This window comes from Passer domesticus, chromosome 1, assembly GCF_036417665.1.
Source record: "Passer domesticus isolate bPasDom1 chromosome 1, bPasDom1.hap1, whole genome shotgun sequence".
NCBI classification, from domain to species: domain Eukaryota; kingdom Metazoa; phylum Chordata; class Aves; order Passeriformes; family Passeridae; genus Passer; species Passer domesticus.
The window spans coordinates 3,282,705-3,305,385 of record NC_087474.1 but is presented as its reverse complement, the minus strand read 5'-3'; the positions used below and the strand labels follow the sequence as shown (position 1 = coordinate 3,305,385).

The following is a 22,681-nucleotide window of genomic DNA, read 5'->3' as shown; positions in this document are numbered from 1 at the left end:
GATCCTTCATTGGAAGGGACACCTGAAGGGAAAGAAAACTCACTTGACCTGCTGTGCCTACCTGTGCAATGCTGTTTTATTCAACAATGCCCTGGCAAACTGCAGGGCTCATTGACTCTCCTGCTTAATTGACAGAGCCAGAGGATCCCAGAACATCTCAAGGGATCCAAAAGGATCATTGAATCCACTGCTTCTCACAGCGCTATCAAAACTCAAACCTATCTGACTAAGAACTGTTTTCAGAATTGCTCTTTTAGGGCTAGAAATCTCCTGGAAGATGGCAAACTTTGTTTTTTTCCAGCACGAGGTTCCTGCTCTTTAAGTCTGACCCTCCTTTGGCTCCTGACCACCATTTCAACTTCACTCAAATTTTAAGAAGGTGTGGTTCAAAACATGAGAAAATTAATTGAAAAAACAAAATTATCAAGCTCCTGTTTGATGCACTGATGCTGAAGGAAAAACAGGCACGATTTTCATATTTTCTGCTTCTGATGCTAACAAGATTTCCTGAAGGCAAATTCAAACATCACAGAAACAAGAACTGCCTTGGTGCTTAGGGAAAACTAAGCTGACAGGGTGGTAAGATCACTCTCCACCAGCCTACATGCAATCTACATCTGTGCTGGAATGGGAGACAACATCTTCAGGGCTGAAAAGCACGTGCCCAGAAAATCATGTGTTTGTCCCCCAAAGCTCAGCTCACATAAAAGACTTGCACAGCTCTTTTCTGGCTCGCCCTCTTGGACACCAATGCATTTAAAATGTCAACAACCTTCTCCTGTTACCCAATATCCTTCTGCTTTCAGGAAGATTCACTCCACTAAAACAAAGATTTAAATTCTATTTGGCTTAGGAGGGGGTTGCTAGATTGGAAATGAGCTAGAGAAGATCATAGAATCCTGGAAAGGTTTGGGTCAGAAGGGACCTTAATGATTTCTGCCATGGTCAGGAATGCCAAATACTAGAGCCCTGACCTGGCCCAACCTGACCTGGAACACTTCCATGGATGGGGAATCCAGGGATGGGGAATCCAGGGATGGGGAATCCAGAGATGGGGAATCCAGGGATGGTTTTACCCCCTAACCACAGCAGGTCACACCACTGCAATGCCATTCCATGACATTGGACATGACAATCATGTTACACCAGGCAGGGCAGAGGTGTCTCCAGAGCTTCTAAACTGAGGAGTGACAGCACCATGACTTTATCTGCACTTTCTTTGCACACCTGAGGCATTCTGGGCTCCCCACAGGCAGCCTCCAGGCTAATGACAGACTCATTCTGCCTAGGGCACTTTTCCCCTTGCTCCAGCTGGAACGTGACTGCTTAACCTGCCCTAAACAATTCAGGGAGTGATTTGAATCAATAACCACCTAGTAACAGCACTCTCAGACCATCTGACACGGATCTTGCTTCCTCCAACAGAACTTACTGACAGGTCCTGCCAGCGTTTACAGCTCATGTCTCCCTGGGAGGCTCCACACGCCATTGCCAGTCAGTCACTTCCAATTTTCTCCCGGTGCCAGGATGATCTCAGCACCAGCACAGCTTAAGGACACCTCTCCAAAGACTTGCAGAAGCAACTGGGAAGTATCTTTGTCATGCCAGATGACTCTGAGCTCACTGCTTTCCCGTCCTGAGCCAGCTGGGAGCTGCTGTGGCTGAAGTGACCGTGCTCCTGTGCAGGATACATTAGCCTGAGCTCAGCGTGGTGCTAACTCAGCTGCTCAGCTTGAAGCCACCTCAAAACATCAGCAGAAGCAAATTCACATACAGCTGCCACAGACCACAACACCAAAGTTCCTGGTTTATAGCTCTTTTTTGAGGCTAAGATGTCTCTTGTGCTGCCTGAGATGCTCACTTTTCTTCTAAGAGCAGAGATTCGTGTTGGATGCAGTGAAGGCCCTTCCAACACAGGAGCTTGTGGGCTGAGGAGAATCTTTCCATTTGTCACACACCGTGCCACCAAACAGCCAGCTGGATCAAAATTATTTCTGTGTCTTGTTCCTGTGCCTGGAGGAGGAGCCAGCTCTTTGTTCAGAGGGTGAGATCAGTCTGACAGGAGGACACCAACACTTGGGCACCCACCCAAGGGAAGGGTTAGGAGTAGTTGTGCACACACAGGCACCTTGTGTCCCCTGAGGTGCCCTGGGGACATTTGTGATTCCCAGCTGGTCCTGGTGGGACCTCCATGGCTGCTGCTGAATCAGAATTTTTAAGGTTGGAAAAGACCTCTAAGATCATTGACTCCAACCATTCCCTCAGCACCACCCTGTTCACCACTAAACCCTGTCCCCAGGTGCCACATCCACAAGTTTTCTGAACACTTTCAGGGGTGGTGACTCCACCACTGCCCTGGGCAGCCTGTTCCAATGCCTGAAAACCCTTTCAGAGAAGAAATTTTCACTAATACCCAGTCTAAACCTCCTGTGACACAACTTGAGGCCATTTCCTCTGGTCATGTCCCTGTTCCCTGGGAGCAGAGCCTGACCCCCACCAGGTGTCCCCTCCTGTCAGGAGCGGTGCAGAGCCACAAGGTTCTCCCTGATCCCCCTTTTCTCCAGGCTGAGCCCCTTTCCAGCTCCTTCAGCCTCTCCTGGTGCTCCAGAGCCTTCCCCAGCTCTGTTCCCTTCTCTGGAAATGAAGGACACAGGTATTCCAAAGGACATTTTAAACTACAACACAACTACATTTAAGGAACTAGGTCTCAGTCAGAGTGGGAATCCAGCAGCAAATCAGTCCCAGAGCAGTTTTAGCAGCCACTGCCACAGGTCTCAACCACAAGCAGAGCAATGATGCATTAATAAAACCCAGTGAATGGGTTTTACTGAGCTGATGCCCCCTAAGACTGACCCACAGCTGAGAAAACCCTAAAATTTCTATTGCTACATTACCAAAACTGTCATAAAAGATGGGATGGATGTTGAAAAGTCCTGTTGCTGTCCCCTGTTATCAATCACTGAATTAAAATAAAGTGATTCTTAGCACTCTGCCTGTGAGTGGTCAAGCTTAAAAGCAATGTTGGTTTTTTTGGATTCAAAATAAACACAAGTCACAGGGCATTACCCCCAGGCTGATGTTTAGCATCTGCTAAACTCAGTAAATAACAATAGACCCACTTGTGTGCCTGAGTCTCACCTTTAATCAAAATGGAGAACATCTGTGGGGATTGTTCCTCGTTTCTATCTTTTTTTTTGAGATCACAAAGTATTCATCTGTAACACTGAGCATTATGAGAGATTTCAAAAATATTCACAAATATTAATATTTGCAAAGCTTGTCACAAATCTTTAAAGATCTAATAAATGAGTTTTTAAGCCTCTGTAAGCAAGGGTGGGGGAACATCTGCACTTTCATCTGTTTAAGAAACATGCTATTTAAGGAGTTTTAAGCTATCACCATAGCTGCAAAGTTTTTAAAAGCAAAAACAGAGTAAAGGGAATAATCCTGTCCTCTAGTCACAACAATTCTCCATCCTCTTAAAATAAAACCTCTCTGTATTTGCTTGTGCACAGACAGCCACTGTTGGGAGCCGTGCAAACTACATAACCAGTGTTATTAAAATGCAGCAGCCTTTTCCTGAGTGGCTGCAGCTCATTGCTCCCAGGTCAAAACCACACCACAGATATTGAGTGCTCCACATCCCCTCTCAGTCTGTCCTTCCCAGTCTCCCAGCTTGTGCTGGTCCCAACACTCCTGCAACAAGGCACTGAGATGCTTTAGGGACCTGATTCATCCAAAAAATGACACAGCAGAAAGTTAGCTTTTCATTTTATATGGGAATGAGTGGCTGCACTGGGGTTGTCCCAGCTTAGGTTGGCCTAAATTGCTTTGGGAGCCTCTCCACTGTCCCTCTGTATGGCAGTCAGGTACTGGCACAACTTTTGTTAATTCCTAGAAGCCTCTAGGAAAAAGAGGGAGGATTAAATTAGCCAGGGGGTAAGAACAGGTTCCTCCTTGGCAGCTGGTGTGTTCTTATTTGTTTTATTTGTTATTTGTTTTGTGATTAACTAGAGAAAACCCAGACTGACCACACTGGATCTGAGAGGATGGATGCTGCACCACAGCCAAAGCACATCCTGGCTCTTTGGGGTGCAGCACCAGCACAGAGAGCCCCTGAGTCCTAAATGTGGGATCTCATCTTCCTCCTCTCTGTCCCTGGCACGGCACAACTGTGAGGAGAGAATGAGTTGAATGAATCCCAATGATGCCTCAGGTTTAGCTTTTATATTTTCAGATTCTGTGCTGCTTTAGTGTGTGGGTCTGAGCTTCACATCAGGGCATGGTGAGCTCTCTGCACAGAGCAGGGAGACAAAACAATTCCTGCTCCAGCTGGGCACCAAGGACAAATGATCCAAATCTCAGCCCAAGAGCACAAACCCCCGTGGGCTGCAGAGAGAAAAACAAGCAGGATGGGACTGCAGGGGCTGCAGCTGGAACTGGACACTGAACTGCAATGTGCACATGGAGCAGAGCTGAGCCCAGGGAGAGACCCCGGCAGCGCTCGTGCATTTTGGGACCATTTGGGTTCATCTTGGGTGCAGCCCTGGCTGGGCTCTTGTGCTGCACAAGGTGGATATATTGAGGGCTTTTAATAAATCCCTGCTTTATTCTTTAGTTCTGTCTGGTCTCTGCTCCAGGTCAGCCTTCTCAAGGCATCACCAAAACAAACTGCTGGGCTCCACCCTGGTTCCTAGAAGGAAAAGCCACTCCTGGCAGACAGCACAACGCTTTTGTGGGGTTGTGTCCCACCACAGCACGCAACACAGGAGAAAGAGCATGAAGGGCTTGAAGGCTATGATGCCTTTGAGACATCTGAAAAGGGCTTTGCATAATTCCTCACAGCCTTGAAGGAACTTAATCCCATATGCTAATTTAAATCTGATAACTCTTATATCATGCAAGACTGGTTCAATTTCTTAAAGACAGCTGGGTCCTGAGTCTACTTTTTATGTATTTTTTCTGTTGCTGCCCCTTTCTATATTTGCTTAAGGAGAAGTGACATTGAGATCTGTAAAGGTCACTTGTTGATGAGACCTCAGAATGGGCAGATATGGGGTGGAATCAGCTGGTAGAACTTATTTTTTAGTGCCAAAGAGGCTTTAGGTCTTATTGTTATTATTGCTAACATTTTCTGTAGCAGCTGTAGGCTCTGAACAAAGCTAGGAAAAATCTGCATAAACACACATCATCAGGGACAGAGTGAGATAAAGCATCCTTTTTAAAAAAGCCATGTGAGTAGGGGATATGGAGAGAGGATAAATGATTTGCCTCAATTCACAGGGAGGTTTTGTTGCAGAGACAGAAATGGAATCTCTCTCAGACGTCCCAAATTAGCACGTTAACCTTAAGTTTAGTTCTGCATTCATTTATGCTGAGAAATGTCATTGAGAAGAATGAAGGGAAAAATACAGACCTTGTCATCCAGAATAGGCTCGCACTGAGAGTAGTTTATCTTGGAAGCCCATGTCCCATTGCCCAGGCATTCTCTGTAGGCATTTCCTGGTACAGACCAAAATAAAAGAGAGATGAACACTCTGTGCGGACTTAGAACAGCCTAGACACTTCACAGGTTCAAGAAAAGACTGACAAAACACATTATTTACAAGGCAAATCAACTTACCTCACCTCTGTGACGACTGCAGCAACCCACTCAGAAGAGGAGAAATAAATAACAAACACATCTACAGACAATGAGTATTTAAAGGTGTTTATTAATAGTTTTTTCTTACAGAGTATCAATTCAGTAGACAGCAAAGGTATGAGAACACTGCAACTAAAACCATTCCTGGTGTTCTCCCAAGGTGCCAGTTCTCACAGATCGAAAGTAAAAATCACAAATTACTGAAGCAGAGATTTAATGTCCAAATTCAACATCACCCCGCAGGGCTCTGTGAACTACATGTGGCAATATTGGGGTAAAGAAAGGAGTTCAATTTCCGGCAAGCACTCTCTTCATCCCAAGGAATTCCGAGAGAAAACTGCCGTTTTCCTGTACAAACCTTCCTCCACTCCTCAAAGGCACGTCCATTTCCAAGCAAGAGGTTCTTGGTTTTTTTCCATTCTTATTTTGAACTGTTTCTTAGAAACAAGAGAATTAAAATAAAACAGGAAATCCAGAAAGATCCCCAAAGGACCAATACAGGCAACTTCCTGATGGGCTCTTCATGATGTTGTTGCTGCCCTTTACCCAATTTCTTTTTGGGCCTTTGCCATGGTCATTTAGTGCAGGAAAATCAGATGGTCCTAAATGTGCTGCTGACACCAGCCTTTGAAAAAGGTCAAGAGACTTTTGAAAAGGTGCTTTTGAAAAAGGTAAAAAGATTTTGAAAAGGTCCTTTTTCTTACTGAGAAGGGAAGTCAACAAATAACAGTCCCTGCAGATGCTCCAGATGACACTGTACCCACAGAGATGACTGAATTTCATATTGCTGGTGTCTAGTTGCACTTTTCCACTGTTCCTTTTTGGAGTGATAAGGCCAAACAAAACAGAACAGTGTGAGTGGGATTTAGGTGGTAGAATCTGATTTACATTCTTGAAAGCCCTTGCATTTGTCCCCTCCTTTGGCCAGTACTGAAGCTCCCTGTGCAGAATTGTTGCTGCTTTTGAGCCTCTGTAGCAAATTCCTGACTCCCCAGATGAGCTGATGCTCAGTCGGATGTTGAGTCCCACTTCCAGGGTACTGCTCATATGAAACCCTTATTTTATTAATTCAAACCTTTGTTTTACTCATTCTGACTCTTTCATTTTTCCCTGGTTGTATCCCTCCAGCTCAGCTGTGGAGAGCACAAACACAATCCACCCTGTGAGGCACTGGGGATGTAAAATCCACATCAGTGCAGCTCTCTGAGCTGTCACAGCACAGCTCCCACACAGTGAGGGCATGAACAGGAGGGGGGAAAATCAAACTCTGAATTTCTCTTGTCCAGGATCTCCTCATCTCCTCCAGTATCAGCGGAGGAGATCCTGGACAAGATATCTCCTCCACTTCTCAACACCAGCAGCAAGCAGATCTGGCTTCTGGGAATCTCTCATTCCAAACTCCAGTTGTCATTGCTAATTTATACCCCAAAGTAAAGGTTTTCCTTTCCCCTTCCCTTCCCTTCCCTTCCCTTCCCTTCCCTTCCCTTCCCTTCCCTTCCCTTCCCTTCCCTTCCCTTCCCTTCCCTTCCCTTCCCTTCCCTTCCCTTCCCTTCCCTTCCCTTCCCTTCCCTTCCCTTCCCTTCCCTTCCCTTCCCTTCCCTTCCCTTCCCTTCCCTTCCCTTCCCTTCCCTTCCCTTCCCCTTCCCCTTCCCCTTCCCCTTCCCCTTTCTTTTTTTCCCTCCCTCCCTCTTTTCTAATGACAAAATGCAGCTCTTTTAGCTAGTGCTTTAAAGGAGAAACATCTCATTTATTGGGTGAGGTAAGAGCCTCACTGGAGGCACCTGGAGGGAGCAGCTCTTGTTCATGCACTGTGTGCAGAAGCACAGTGGATTAAATTCAGTTTTTCTTCATGATTGCCATCCAAAAAAAAAAAAAAAAAAGGAAGACTCATAATGGAGAACTCCACTGTAGAAACAAACAATAAACATCCAAGAAGAAAAAAAATACTTACATGATCTTTCTAGGGCAACAAGAGCTAATAATAAAAAATATAGCTATTAGCACTATTTTTTCCTAGTTGAAAATCAATTGTGCAAAATCGGTATGTCATTTTCCTAGACAAACGACATACTGAAGAACTCAGCACACTTTCTCTTATAATTTCCCTTTCCTTCCTGACTTTATTCTCAAGAAGGAGTACACCAAATAGAGATTTGGTGGTTACAACATGTGGTTATTCCTGCTCTGTGTGCACTTGCACTTGTTTATTATATAACAATACATTATTATTGTATAACATAATAATATATTGTTATTGTATAACACAATAATATATTGTTATTGTAAAACACAACTGGACAAGAGGATTTGATGTTCATGCAAATGAATAAGGAGCAGTAGATGAGTCAGGATGGCAGAGGCAGCACTCAGCCTTTATGCACAGAGCTCTTGACACATCATCCAATATTCACTCCTGGGCCTCAGTCTATGGTGTCTTCTTCCACTTTAAAAATGTTGATTTCCTTTTGCTGTAGATTTGTGGCTCTTGGTTTCTTCTGCTTAATCACCAGTGCAGGAGAGAGGCAGGGAGGAAAAAGGGAACAGAAAGGAATATCCAGGAGCGCTCAGGGTTTCCAGCTTTCACAGAATGGATTCAGCCCCTCCAGGCTGCAAATGCATCATCCCGTTTTCCCCAAGGGCTGACTCAGGGGTGCTGAGCAGAGTCATATTCCACCAGGAAAGCCAAGGACAGCAGGCAGAGCCCAGACACACAGCAGCAGCAGCAGCATCCACAGCTCTCCTGGACTCTGAGGAGATGCAAAAGTGTCGGAACCCAGGACATCTCTCTGGATGCCCTGGATGTCTCAAAGCCCTGGCAGGGGCTCAGAGGCCCTGGCAGGAAGCCAAAGACACCTGGAAATTCAATCTTAATTCACAGAGCAAATTGCCAACCTTATATGAAGAATTACAGGCCACAAAAGTTTAAGTAGCATAGTAGTAGCAATCACAGGGTGAAGGGAAAAATTTTTGGAGCACTGTACAGGGAGGTTTTGTATGTTGTACAGGGGGGTTTGAAATTCTGTACATGGGGGTCAGGGGTTCTAAGATGGAGGGATTTGGGCATGCCCTGTCCTTCTTGTTTCTTCTCCTTGGCATCCATGTTCAGGATGATGTTGGCATGTGTGGATTGGTTCATGGTGAACGTGCACTCGCTAACAAAGATGAAAAGTATTGGAAATTAAAGGTAAATATCTAATGCGTAGTTTTCACTATAAAAGAGACAACCGCCCCGTGGGCGGGAGAGAGTGCCCTTGGCTGTCTTGCTGATCAGACCTTGGCTGGACAGACAGAAAAACTTTGTAGATAAGGAACAATAAACACAACTGAAGACCAAAAGCAAGAGTCCAGACTCCTTCTTCAAAGCGTGGCCTGCCCAGAACCACCTTTTCCCGTGTTGGGGCAGAGACAAGTAACAGCCGACCCCGGCACAAAAGGGGTCTCCACCCCTGAAAAAACTCATTCCATATCACAAAAAGGTAGGTTAAAAAAATCTGAGCATGGCTACGGCAAAGCCTTGGCAGGAATTCAGCTGGGATCCCCAATTCTCCCTGACTCCAGCTCTTGGGGAAGTCCAGCTCAGTCTATTATTTTATGGCTCTTCACAGAATACAGCCAGATAAACAATCTAACACCCACAGGAATGTCTCACTTTTATGTATTTATACACACATGCCCACACACCCACGCTACACAGAGCCTGAACTTTATTCTTAGTGGAATAAATATTCTTAGTAGAACCATTTAAGAGCAATTGAGAAATTCAAGGTGGAGAACAAAAGTTCTTTGAATGAGAAGAAAATTAGTGTTGCGTTGTTGGTTTTTGGGGTTTCTTTTTGTTTTTGTTAAGGTTGGGTTGAAGGGTTTGAGATGATATTTTGTGTTCAGATTTAGATGTTTATTATTTCTTATTTATATTATAGTTTTATAAGTTGTGAGTTGTATAGTATTTTATTGTCTGTTATTTTATAACAGACAAAATACAAATCCCCCAAAAAATACTACTGACACACGACATAATTAAAAACTTAAACAATAAAAGAGAGTAACTTAAACTCTCCCTACGTCAAACAACTATTAAAGAACACTTTCTACAATTATGATCTAGTACCTTATGACTACAGATTTTAACAGATTTCCAGGTAACCACCACAATTTTAACAGATTCACAATACATACTATAAAAAGTCAAATAAAGAAAAACTCTTACCACATTAATAAAGTCTTATACTAGAAACCCAAATAGAAGCATTGCATTTATCAAAAAACCCCAGAATGTGATAATCACAACTCTGTTTGCAGGGCAAACAGGACTTTTAAGGAACTCCAGGATATTTGTAGTTTCAATAAAAAGGAAAAAAGAAAAAGTTGATCCACCCAGATTTGAGCCCATACATCAAGAATAATGGAAAGTGATTTTCATCTGACGTGGAAGAACATGAGAGAAACTCACAGATTTTATTTATTCATTTGAAGGACTCCTCACACTCTGGTGTTTGGTAAAGGGGGGGAACATCCAAACTCTGTTTTCAGTTTTCCCATAACTCTCTCAACTCAGCACCACTATTACCAGATTGATTCTGGGAAAACTTGCATGGGATGAGAGCAGTTTTTCACAAATCAGCTCAAGGACCTTTATCCCAAACAGAAATGTGTCTTTTACACATCTGAACTAATGTAAAATGAATCCCACCTCGATTTATTACACTTTACTAACAACACTGCCAGAGACTCATCTGAGGAGCCCTCAGTGCATGTCTGAACAGAAAATGGAGCAGCAACATCCAGTATTTGTCATCCCAGCTGTGATCTGGCTACTCCTTAGAGTCCACTGACAAATTTTTGCTGTGAGGGTGACAGAACACTGGAACAGGCTGTCCAGGGAGGTTGTGGAGTCTCCCTTTTTGAAGATACTTAAAAACTTTTTAAGACATGCCCCATGGCAATTGGCTGCAGGTGAATCTCAGCCATCCTGTGGTTCTGAGATTAACTGCATGAAATTATCCTCTGGAACAGCTTTAAAACACAGCTCAGGTACAGTGTTCTACATCAGTTTATGAGGTAAAACCCAGCCCTTAATTTCATTTCTGACTGCAGATGATGTTGCATTCCTAGCCCTTAATTTCATTTCTAACTGCAGATGATGTTGCACTTCCGAATGGGGTATGCAAAGGGAAATGTTTGATGAGTGGTACTTTTGTATTTTTCTTTTTTTATTGACCCTGTTGAAGAACACAAAGCCTTTCAGGTAGTGGTAACTCAATACGTATGGATTGGCCTGGTGGAGCCCTGTGTTTAGTCAGTAAAAGTCCATTAAAAGCACGACACAAAGAGGAGACAGGAACACTGGGTGAAGGTAAGTGGATGTCATTCCCAGCAGGAAGTTCACCACTTCCTCCCAGTCATAAGTGAGTGAAAGACAATTCCAGACACTGCATGCAAGCACTGCTGTAATGGATCTTGTCCCTGACAAGTGGAACTAAGCTGCTTTTGAAAGAGATTTTACTTGTCTTGCTATGTTTCATGTAGATGACTTTCTGACAAGGTTTACATTTCCAGTTATCATTAAAATGGAATTGTGACTTCTCTGGCTATTTATGCCTTTCATCTCTTGAATTCTATAGAATGGCCATGGAATCTTGAGCCAAGTTCACCAGCTACTGAAGTGAAGGGAATAAACAGGAAAATGAATAAATAAATGAGACAGCCTGTTGATCCCTGAGCTGAGGGCATGTGGCTGCTTTGGCAGCTTGCTGATCTATGGTAGCTGTCAGCTGAGCTGAAATGAAGGGTCCATCCATCAGAAAACCAGAACCCCACTGAACACACTCCCTACAACACACAGGGTTTGGGAAGTGGGGTTAGGGGTGACTGTGGCACAGACTCACAGATGCAGTGAACACCTGGCACGAGCACAGTGGGTCATGTCATCCACCTCCCTACCCACAGGACTTGTTCAGTCCAGACTGGAAAGTGGAAATCCCAGGAATTTTCAGTAATTATTTTGTAAAACTATTACAGACAGACTGGCAAATCTCCCCACTGTGATTCTTTTTCACTGATATCCTATATCTACATTTTTTTTCCTCACTTTTAAGACAACTATTGAACCAGTTTTGCCTCTGATCTAGCTGAGCAATTTGCTATCCTTTTCAGGCTAGGTTTCTAGCCAATTTCTCCACAATTTCTGTGTATTTGCCACAGGTGGATTTCAGCTTTGTAATTTTAGAATATCAATGTGCAGCCAGTCTTGTCTACATCTCACCAATCCCTTCCTACTCTGGCTTCAGGGCACAGCCCAGCAGCCCATGGTGCCCTCAGCATGAAGGTGTTTATGCCAAATTTTCCAATGGAGAAGAAGCCCAAGTAAGTGAGATTTTTCCCTTAGATATAAATTAAAATAGTTTCTGTGATATGCTGCTCTGTAAAATCAGAAGAAACAGTGGAGAAACCCTGCTTTGTCTCAGTGCCATGATTAAAGCTGGATGCCATCTTCTGAGCTGAATAAATGGATTTGGAAACAGCCATTAATTTAGCTCAGAAGATGCACAGTTTTGGGGCAGCAAAAAATCACTTGACAGGTTTGGTAAATGTAAGTTTGACCCAGGTTTTACCCCTTGAAAAAAATTTTAGATACATTCAAAGAATACAGGAGTGAAACAACCCAAAACGTCCCAGTCCTGAATGTTGTAGCCCAGGAGTTGCTCATAACGTGGAGTTCAACTTTGGTCTCTTCCACTGTTGGATTTCATGAAGAATTCAAACCCAGTTTAAGGGATTCCCTTTTTTCAGGGGTTTCTAAACATTGGAACCTTGCAAGATTCTCCCAGTGTCTCCTTCAAACAATTTTTATTCATTTAATGTTCAAAATAAGACATTTGGCTCAGTGTCAAGCACAAGACTTTCCTCTTGGGTATTTATCCACCATGATCCCCAGTAAATGCAACAGGAACTGCATGATACAAATTCCTCAGATTGGCTGCCCAGATTTCACAGGAGTCTGATCAAATGAGACAGAAAAAAACCTGTGTTGCATAAGGCACACATCACTTCATGTATAGACTATTCTTAGCCCCTTTTCAAAGTCTCAGAAAAACAGCAAGCTTCTAAAAATAGGGGCTGAATCATGGGGCTTTAAATTATTTATTCATGTGCCACGCTCCCTCTTTGGTGCTTTATTTTTTTCTGATTGTTGCAGTGACAACTGGAGCCAGGTAGGATTCACAAAGCATCAGGACAATTGCTTACTATTTCTAGAAATTGTAAGTGACAGCAGCAAGTAATTGTGACATCCAGGAGACTGGAAAAAAAAAATCTCTCTCCACATATTTTATTTGTGAATGAGGGATATTCTGACAAAAATAAGGAGAGGCAAGAATAGTTATCCAACTGATGCTCATTGCTTTGTACATCAGCCAACATCAACTTGAAAGCCAAGAGTTTTTCTCTGGATGTCACAGCTGGGTTTTATTTTTTTGTATTTGTACAGAAATATAATGCACTTATAGGAGAGTCTTGGAAGACAGATAAATCATCATTTAGGCAAGAAATGTTCCCCTAGAAAAACATTTCTAAACTCAGCTCTGTCTGGCTCAGCTCGATGTGTCCTCAGGCTTTCAAGCACATTAGAAATGTTGATGAGTTTTCTATTGTTTTCCTTTGCCAAGAAATCCTAAAAAGGTTTGCAAGAAGCTGGAGCAGCCTAATTATGCTCACTTGCTGCATTGATTTCCCATCAGCTGAAGAGCTCAAGTGGCTCACCCAGGTCACAGAACAGGTCAAAAGCAAAGGCAGGAACAGAACCTTTCAGAGATTTAGAAGTGCTCCAGGCTCCTTCAGAGTTTAGAAAAACATTCTCTGGGTTTCTAGCCCAAGGCACCCTCTGTTGGACCTACAGAGATTGAGGGCACCTGAGGTACTCAGTTCTGTTTGTACAGAGGATCACAGAATATTCTGGGTTGGAAAAGACTTTAAAATGATCCAGTTCCACTCCCTGCCATGGCAGGGACACCTTCCACCAGACCAGGGTGCTCCAAGCCCTGTCCAGCCTGGCCTTGAACTCTCCTTGGCCCAGGCTGGGGCTCCTGGCAGCAAGCAGTGGCATTAGAAAGATCCCATAGACTGAATTGTGAAGAACTGGCAGAAAAGTGGCTCTTTTCAACCTTGTCAGTGAAATACCTGCTAATGTAAAGCTTCTCACAAAAAATCCCACACACTCTGTTTGACTTTCTGATTCCCACATGGTTCACCTCAGGAAACACAATTTCTTGCAGTATTTTTCACTTCTCATGCCTCCAGGGTTAGCAAAACCTGGTCCATAAAATACAAGTCTTTTTTAGTAAATACTCTGTTTCTTCACAGCTTCATTTTGAATTGCTTCAGGATTGAGGTGTGGGCACTGACAGGCACATCCCAAACTTGCCCTTCCTCAAGACAATCACTCCTCAGAAGGATGATCTGGGAATCATTTGGAAGCTGCCTTCCTCATCCCAAATTGCTTATAGCTCCTGTGATAATCCTCCTCTTAATAACTGAATAATAAAGGAGTTATTATTCAATTATATAATTATTATCCCTATGTAATATTAATATCCTTAAGAAATTATTTCATGGCTTGTGATTGAGGAAACTCTAGCTCTGAAATGTCAGGGCTGGGCTGTTACAGAAACAGCTGAGGAACACCCAGAAGACAGGGAGAGAAAAGCCAGTGAAGAGGCTCAGCAGCACTTGACAAATGCTTGGTTAATCCTGCCTGCAGCCTCCCAAGGCTTTGTGCAGTCTGCAGGTAAATCCCTGAGACAGCACAACCCCAGGTGTGAGCACACACAGAACCCAAAGGTTTCCAGCTCAGACCAACACGAATCTTTTAGAAGATAAAAGAGGGAGATTACAAAGCACAGGTTATTCCTCAGGTTAGCATCTTTTCCCTTCACCTGGTTTTCAGCACAAAAAAACCCCAAAACATCACAGAGGAAAAAAAAGCCCAACAAAATATAAAAGTCTAACCAAACTCCCAACCCAAACCACTTCTAGCTGAACAGAAATCAGAAATTGTATGGTTCCCCAAAACCCTACTGGAAAATAAAATTCTGGCATTCAGGCTGGGCTTATTTCCACACCTAGTTATTTAAATTAATCTCTCCTGACAGGCCAGGTGTCACACACAAAAGAAGATGCACAGACATCACTTGTACTTCAGCAAGTCACTGACACTTGGATTGCTGGAAAATACAAGAACACCCAGGAAAGTCTGGGAGAGAATTTTCAAAGTTTAACTGAAGGTTTACATAGCATGAATTTGTATGCAAACTTTGAGATAAGAAATGGTGACTTAGAAATGTTATGGACTAGGACAGATATTGTTGAGAGAAAAATTGAATTAGAAATAAGTTTTAAAGGATGGTTTTGTAAATAACATTATATATTTTGGAGAAATAGAACTATGAAAGAGGTATTGTAGTAGGACTTATGAGGGGTAATTTTAGATGATTGGTTTTAAAGTATTTACAGTGTGGTGTGGTAAAAGTTGATAGGTTAAGAAACATTTATAATGTATTGTAATTAAGAAATAGTTGGTTTTTTGATTGTAATGGTCCTATTTGTCCTAGTCTTACATTGCTCTCTACAGAGGAGCTCAAGATTAAGACATTTAAACTCTGATGTCCTGATGCAGATGCTGATGTGTGAGTGAAGGTTCCAATGTCCATGCTGCCACAGAGACATCCAGCACTATTTGAGGTCACCTCAAGGTCACCTCATGGTATCTACTCAACCCAGGCCATTAAACTGTACTAAATCCCCAAATTTAAGCTAATTAATTGATCCCAAGATTGCAGCCAGCACAGCTGAGACAGATTCAGCTGATCCATTGACATTTACTTTATGGAGCGGAGTTGTTCTTCCGTTGACCCCACATTGATAACAGGAGGGATTTAATCACCTACAGCAAATAGCAGCATCTTCTCTCCTAAATTTAGGTGCTGGGGTAAACAAAACACTGGCCTGGATGGGCCTGTATTTGATGTTGAACCATCACTCTCTGTTTATTTTAAAGACTTCCCTCGTTTCACTCAGGGTAATGCAATTTTTGTTTTAAGGACAGGCTATCATTGAACTTGTGCTTGCATGGATCATGCACAAATTACAAGGAAAGATTCCCCAGCCCAGAACACTTCCACCTGTATGGAGAGGGAGCTTCCACCTACACAGCTCCCTAAAAAACAGGAAGGTGTAGTCTAAGGAAATGTTCCTGCTGCTGGTCAGTCCAAGAGGTCATTAATTCTCCCTTTGTTGTGTGGTGGCAGTGAATTCCTGCAGAGCACCAGGAGGAGGAAAGGCATCACCCAGGGCTGCAGCACTGTTTGTCCCTGAGTTTGACAGACCAGGAGAGCACAGAGCCATGAAACTCCCTCCCTAACCCCCTCCAGGAAAGCTGGCAGGGCACAGCCTGGTAATGATGTTTCATCTTTATGGTAATTGCTTCTTAGCTGAAATTCAAAATTCAATTAGTCACCTGGCATAATTACTGAATGCACGGAGAGATGGCAATGATAATGAGAGGTGTAACTGTACTTCATTACCTGTAGTAAAGCACTGTGGAACTGAGAAGCATTAATTGATTAACACAGGAGGAGAGGGAGAGGAAAAGAGCTGAAGGGTGAAGTTTAGGACAGATGACTGGAGAAGACAATTTGCACAACCTCTTGAAAGAAAAGAGCGTGTGCAGCCTCCCTCTACTTCAGCTCTTGCCTTAGCAAAGTGGGAATGTGGGAAGCAATACTCTTCTCAAAGAGCTTTCATTGCCTGGAATTTATTCAGGAATTTATGAGTTGCAGTCACAAAAGCAAAGCACAGCAGCTGCAGAAATGGCTCATGATGAAGCAGAGACTCAGTGTTCAGTGGGAATAATACTGACCTGCTCTTAGAACTCTGCAAAAATAAAGAGAAAGGTGGCTGAGAAAAGGACAGATGAGAGCAGCCATTCATGTGGTATTTGTCTGGTAAGGCTCAAATACCTTTTGACAAGGAATTCATATGAAGCCTCTGGTCCAGGAGCAGAGGCCGTGAGAGGAAAGCAGCACACAGGAGAGACAAAAAATAAGAGGTGAGAGAAAATATCACACACAAAACAGAGAATGAGTTAGGCTAAAAGCCAGGAAGATCTGAAAAACCTGATTATTATTATCCCTGAGTCAGCATGGGGGGTTTGCCTACACCACAATCCCTGTAAGCTCGGCCTTACAGGGATTTTCTTTGTTAGTTGGTTTTGAGTTGGTTTATTTTTTTTTTTCCCCATTTCAAACCGTTGTCCAGATCATACGCCCAGCATTTTATAAGAATCCTTGCCTTTTAAAAACCCCAGCCCTGAAGGATGATTCAGACAGGGCCTGTCACACTTGCACGTCTTGGGACGTCAGGACAAAAACACAACATCCGCTGCTGTCAGCTCGTGCTGCGTGTGGCTGCCAGGAGGCTCCTGTGTCTTCCCCAAGCCTAAATATTCATCAGGAGAAGGCAGGCAAGAAACAGACTGTCTGCAAGACAAAAAAAGCCCTGCAAACATCAGACCAGTGACCACTTGCCAAAGCAGCCCCTGCCAGCTTTCATAGCGAAGCCTAATATAGGAACATAAAAAATTCCAGATGTTTCTTGGCAGACATGAGCCCATTTTGCTGAACCACATTTCCCCTTCTAATAATATAAGTTTAAAAAGGGGATAAGAACGGGCAAGTTGTCCCAATTTCTGTGAAGTGAACCTAAGGTGTCTGAATACAACCCCTTCCCTTAACCAAACAATTTTACAGGATGAGCGAAATGTTCAGCAACATCACGAGGCTGAATTTTGACTGTGGAGATTACAGACGTGGAGGTTATAAACAGCTTCTTTAGGCCATCACAGATTAGATTTGTTTGAGATGAGAAAGTAAAGTCCCTGCAGATACAGGGAAATACAGTAATTCCAATTCTCAAAAACTTTTTACAGATACTAATAGTGTTACATTTTCTGTGGGCTGTCCCTCCACATAAATTCCTTTTCCCACTGGGTGAAGGATAAGGTTTAAAAACAGCTCTTGCCAGGAGAAAAACAACATCTACCTCACGTCTTCTTTCTTACACAGCCACAACGAAGAACAGGAAACTTTCATTAAATAAATTACAGTAAGAAACACTGGGCTTTTGAGCTCCAGTTTTGCATCCCTCTCAGTTCTTCTCTTCCCATCCTTGAAAACAGTGCCAAAAAGTTTATTGAATTAATCACCCAGCACAGCACTGCTATGGGGAACTCAGTGTCCAGAGATGCTTTATTTGGTAAGAAGGGCAGCAGGAGATAGCTGAGTTTCTAGATAGGAAATTGCTAGGCTGATGATGGAACTTGGATTTAAAAGTTCATCAACTTCTTAACCCCCCCAGGCTCCCCTTTCCATTCTTTCTATTGCTGCTTCCATTGGTGCATTTCTAGACTTTCCCAAAATACAGCATGGAATATGAATCATGCGCCAGTCCTTCCCTCCAGGACAGCATTTACTGAAACTTTAAGTGAGATCAGAAACCAGAGAGAAATAATATTTCATATAATGTTTGCTACTGCTATACAGACACCAGGAAATTTGGTTTGCAAGTGATATCAAAAAGGAAGTGAAGAAGTACAAGATTAATTTTGAGAGGGAACTGTGAAGGACTGTGTTGTTCTGTAAGGGCTGTTTTTATGCCCACAGCACCTTATCAAGCAGAAAATGCAGATCAGAGATATGCCTCTGGCTCTCTGAGGGTGAGATGGGACTGTCTGCTTCAGCCCAGCTTCCCAAGACATCTCCCAGCCCCCACACAAATGATCCTCCACAAGAGATTCCCCCATGCACAAGGAGCTGAGTGATCACTTGTTGGCCAGGAAGACTTTGAATAATCTTCTGCAGAAGGCAGCTGGAAAAGAGGTGAAGAGGCTGTTCCCCTGCCATAACCTGATTAACACAATGCATCTCTCATTTGGGAAGCCTGCTTGTTATGTGGGAAGGTGCTTTCTTATCACCTGGTAATTATTGTCTCTTTGGGGGTTTGAAATGGCATGGGAGGGAGAAAGGGAATTTTAAAATCTCTTCTAATTTTATAGCACATAAAATGCTGTCAGCACATGCTGTGACAGTCTAAGAAAAGCATTTCACCAGCTTCATTTCTTGGCTAAACTCCGTGATGAATCTTAAGATCCTGAGCTTATTTCAAGCAGGAATGATACGTGGGCCACCTCTGAGCCATCCCATGTGGTTTTGGGCTCCCTGCAGCCTGGCAAACATGGTGTGGCAGCTCCAACATCATCACACACATCTTTTAAAGACCCACACACCTGTGATCTCACTGCTGCCTGTGCCACTCAAACAGCTCTGGGAACTGCAGGAAACAGGGGGATTCATTCTCCATGCAGTTCCATGAAGGTGAGGATGGGGATGGAAAGGATCATGCTGGCACTGAACACTGCACACCTTGCTCAGCTTTACATGCAGGGCATTAACCTCAGGCTTGTCATAGAAATCTCCTCACAGTACCAGAAAGGACAGAACAGCCCTCTCCCCACCCCCAAATATTCCAGACCCCTCTCAGAGCACTAAAATGACACCTGTCACTGTTTCAGCTCAGCTCAGTGTTTTCCTCAACATTCTTTCCCTATTCTTCATTTTTTCCCTTTTTTTCTAAAGCTGATATGAAGATCTCTTCAAATCTAGAACTAAAGTTTCCAAACCCCAAATTTGCCGGTTTAACCATGCCACAGATTTATGTACCACCTTCCTGGGACATTGTCCTGACATAAACACTGCCTCCAGGGATTTGGAAATGGCACTATAAATTTGATCTGGACTGAAATTAAACAATAAAAGAGGGAAGCAGGGCAGTCTTCTTATGCCAACACCATCCCTAAAGAAATGCTGCATCCAGCAAGGACATAAGCCAAGAACTGGAGGCGCAGGAAATGTTCCAAGTGTTCCAAAGAGGATAAAAGAGTTGGTGATGCTTCAGCACTTCCCAGATTTAGTTTAATACAGGTAACTGCAGGAAGGGCTAGAAGGGAGGATGCTGCAGAAAGCTCCTGTCATTCAGAGCTGGATTTCCTGGCTCCTTAAATGCCTGCTGGTTTCCTGTCATGCTGATGTGGAAGACGGGCACTAAGATTGGTTGTTTACAGTGACAATGCAGGAAGAGTTTTAGAAATTAGATAGAAAAAAGGTCTCTTAAAAAAGATTTACCATCTCCTTCAACAAAGAGAGCAATTAGATCAGGGCAAACATGTTTGGAAGTGCTCATTCACCTCAGAGAAATGTTTAGTGCTCATAATGCACCTCCACTTAGCTGAGACTCTGCCATTTAGAGATTTACTGACTTTGGCAAGATTTTCTCAGATCTTCTCTTATGACAAGAAAAACTACTGAAAACTCATACATCACATCTCTTACACTGAGGCAGATTTATCCTCAGTGCCATTTCCTTTTCAACTACAAAATGAGCTCCCCAAGCGCAAACTGAGTGAGCAATATTTAACCACTGGGTAATCAAGTGAGGACTGCTTAATTGATATTCTCCTTGGTACCAAACCATAAAACCTTAAATCCCAAGCTTGCCTCAAACAACTGTGGTGTAGAATACAAAAAAAAAAAAAAAACAAACCCAAAAAACAAACAAACAAAAAAAACCCCCTACAAACAACAGGGTAAAAAAGAAAAAGATGCTTGAAAGGGCAGATAAACTGCTTTGGACTTCAAAGAACCCAAAGTGCATAAAAAAGTGTCTGAAATGTTAACACTTTTCAAATTAATTCAGCTTTAGACTTCCTCTGCCAAGTAATAATGAGCTACTGACTTGTATATCAAACGTGGGAAAGGTGATATGGTGATACTAGAGCTGTTTTCTTTGATAGACAAATTAAAAGGTAACGTCGTTTTTTTAAAAAGGTAGAGTGAAATATTGATTGCATCTGAAGAGCAGTGAATTATGTTTCATGGCAAGAAAAGCCTCCTGTGCACATCATGAATTGGGTATAGAAAAGCTGCATTATATTTTTGAAAAATATGCTAGCTTGAAATTTTAGACCTATTTTAAATGTAATGTGAACATGAAAGAATCTGCAGTGCAACATAAAACCTCTGCACAAATGTGCATCCAAATCCTCAAGTCTCCTCTCTAAGAAAAATAAGCAATTACTTAACAGTTCCACTGGAAATGCTCATTTTGGACCAGTGCCTTGAGGGATGAAGTAAGTGCTGTTCCATTAAGCTCTGTTTGTTCCCTTTTTTACCCCATGAATTTTATTTTAAAATAGTGAAATAGGGAAACCCAGCCTGTGTTCAACTGCTCTGACACCTCCCATTCCCAGAGCAAAGCCAAATGGCAAAGACCTGGAACGCCTGCAGTTCTTCCTTCAGAAATGCATTTGCCACCCCTGAAGGAAAGAAATTCCAGAGGTGGGTCAGACCTTATCTCTAGACAACATAGAAGAAGAGGAATAAAGAAAAGGGAGAAAAAAAAGCTTTTTAAAAATGATGATACAAAGGTCCATAGTGCTACATTCTAATTATTTATTCTCAAAATACACCTAAATAACTCTGTAATCTTCCCCTTTTGCTTGTGCTGCAGTGGTGCCTCTCCAAGCCCATCCAAGAACCCCTTCCATCTTCAGATAAGATAAAAGGTTTTCCTCACTTGTTTTCAGTCACAGAAGCAGTTCAGATGTGGAAACCTCTGGGATTATTGCTAAAGATGGACAGGTTCAGAGGGTGATTTGGTCCCTTCACCTCTCCCTGTCGACCAGAAGTGGAGTGGAGAAGGCTTTGAGGAGTCATCACTCAGAGATGGCTCAAGTTCAGTGAGATAAAGGCCACCTCATAAGGACAAAGCCCCCCTTATTTTGGATCTCGAGGTTCAGTGCTACAGTTTTCTAGCACTAGGCTTAGAAGAATTCTACAGTAATAAGATCTGAATGAAATTGTACATTCTCTCAGGATGGGTTGGTGTGGCAGGGTTACCTGAGGTGCACACCATGCAGAAAGCCACAGCCTGAAGACATGTTAACACTTCCCAAGTCTGGACTTTGATCCCTCCATGATTTTGGCAGATGTAGTGATGGATTGATTACTCACAAAAGAACATTTTGAGTCTTAGGAATTAGAGTGTTTCCACTGGAGTGGTATCTGGAGGTTTTGTACAGCACTGGCTTCACTTTCAGCAGCAGAAGCCTCAGGCAGAGACCCAGACCCTTGTGGTACTGTGATGGAGAACAGCACCTTTCCAAAATTCCTGTAAGCTGAAGTTAGGAAAGAACAGTGTAACAACAAGAAACTGGAGGATGGGTGCAGGATTGAAGCCAGGAGACCTCAAAGTGCACAACAAAAAACCCCAGCCACAGATCACAGCCCAAAAGAGTGATGGCCACAACAAGCACAGCAAGGGTGGCTTTTACATAACTGCTCCTTGTTGGAGCCCTGGCTGCTGAGAATTTCAGACTTCTGTGCTGCCAGGCACTGACCCCCAAGAGAACACTGCATTGACCTGAGGCCGTGGAGAAGCTTCCAAAATGGAATGACAGAACTGGGATTGTGGGTGTGCAGTTTGAATAGAAGTGTGTGATATCACAGGGTGGGAAACTCAGAGTTTAAGGGTTTAGAATACAGTAATATAGATAAAGCAAGATGGAGGTTTTGGGGTGGAGCTGATCCTTCGTCTTCACATTCTTCTCCATGGTTTGGGTGGTTTTGTGTAATTGGATAAAAAAGTCCCCATTGCAGGCATGGGTGGTTGGCTGTTGGCTTAAAAGTAAAAATAATTTATGTGTAATTTCTTAATTGGACAGTTTAGACTTTAAAAGGCCTTGTAGAGAGAGAGACTGGGCTCCATTTTTAGTTTGTTGGAGTGAAGTGTTGTAGAACTCAGGGTTTGTGAGAGTGTGCCATAGATAAGAATGAATAAACATCTGCGTCCCAACAAGAAATACCATCTCACACATTTAATCCTGACCCTGGCAAGAAGAACTTAAGATTCGACACCTCCTGACTCGTGTAA

General features: G+C 43.0%; 1 protein-coding gene across 2 annotated transcripts in view; it reads right to left on the bottom strand.

Moving 5' to 3' along the window:
• The window catches only part of CRHR2 (corticotropin releasing hormone receptor 2), a 141,808-nt gene that overhangs the window by 58,931 nt on the left and 60,196 nt on the right, over positions 1-22,681 (bottom strand). For both annotated transcript variants that reach the window (XM_064421737.1, XM_064421674.1), the window contains one exon: positions 5,417-5,502. In XM_064421737.1, the coding sequence (XP_064277807.1) occupies positions 5,417-5,502 (86 nt within the window). The remainder of the gene's footprint in view (positions 1-5,416; positions 5,503-22,681) is intronic.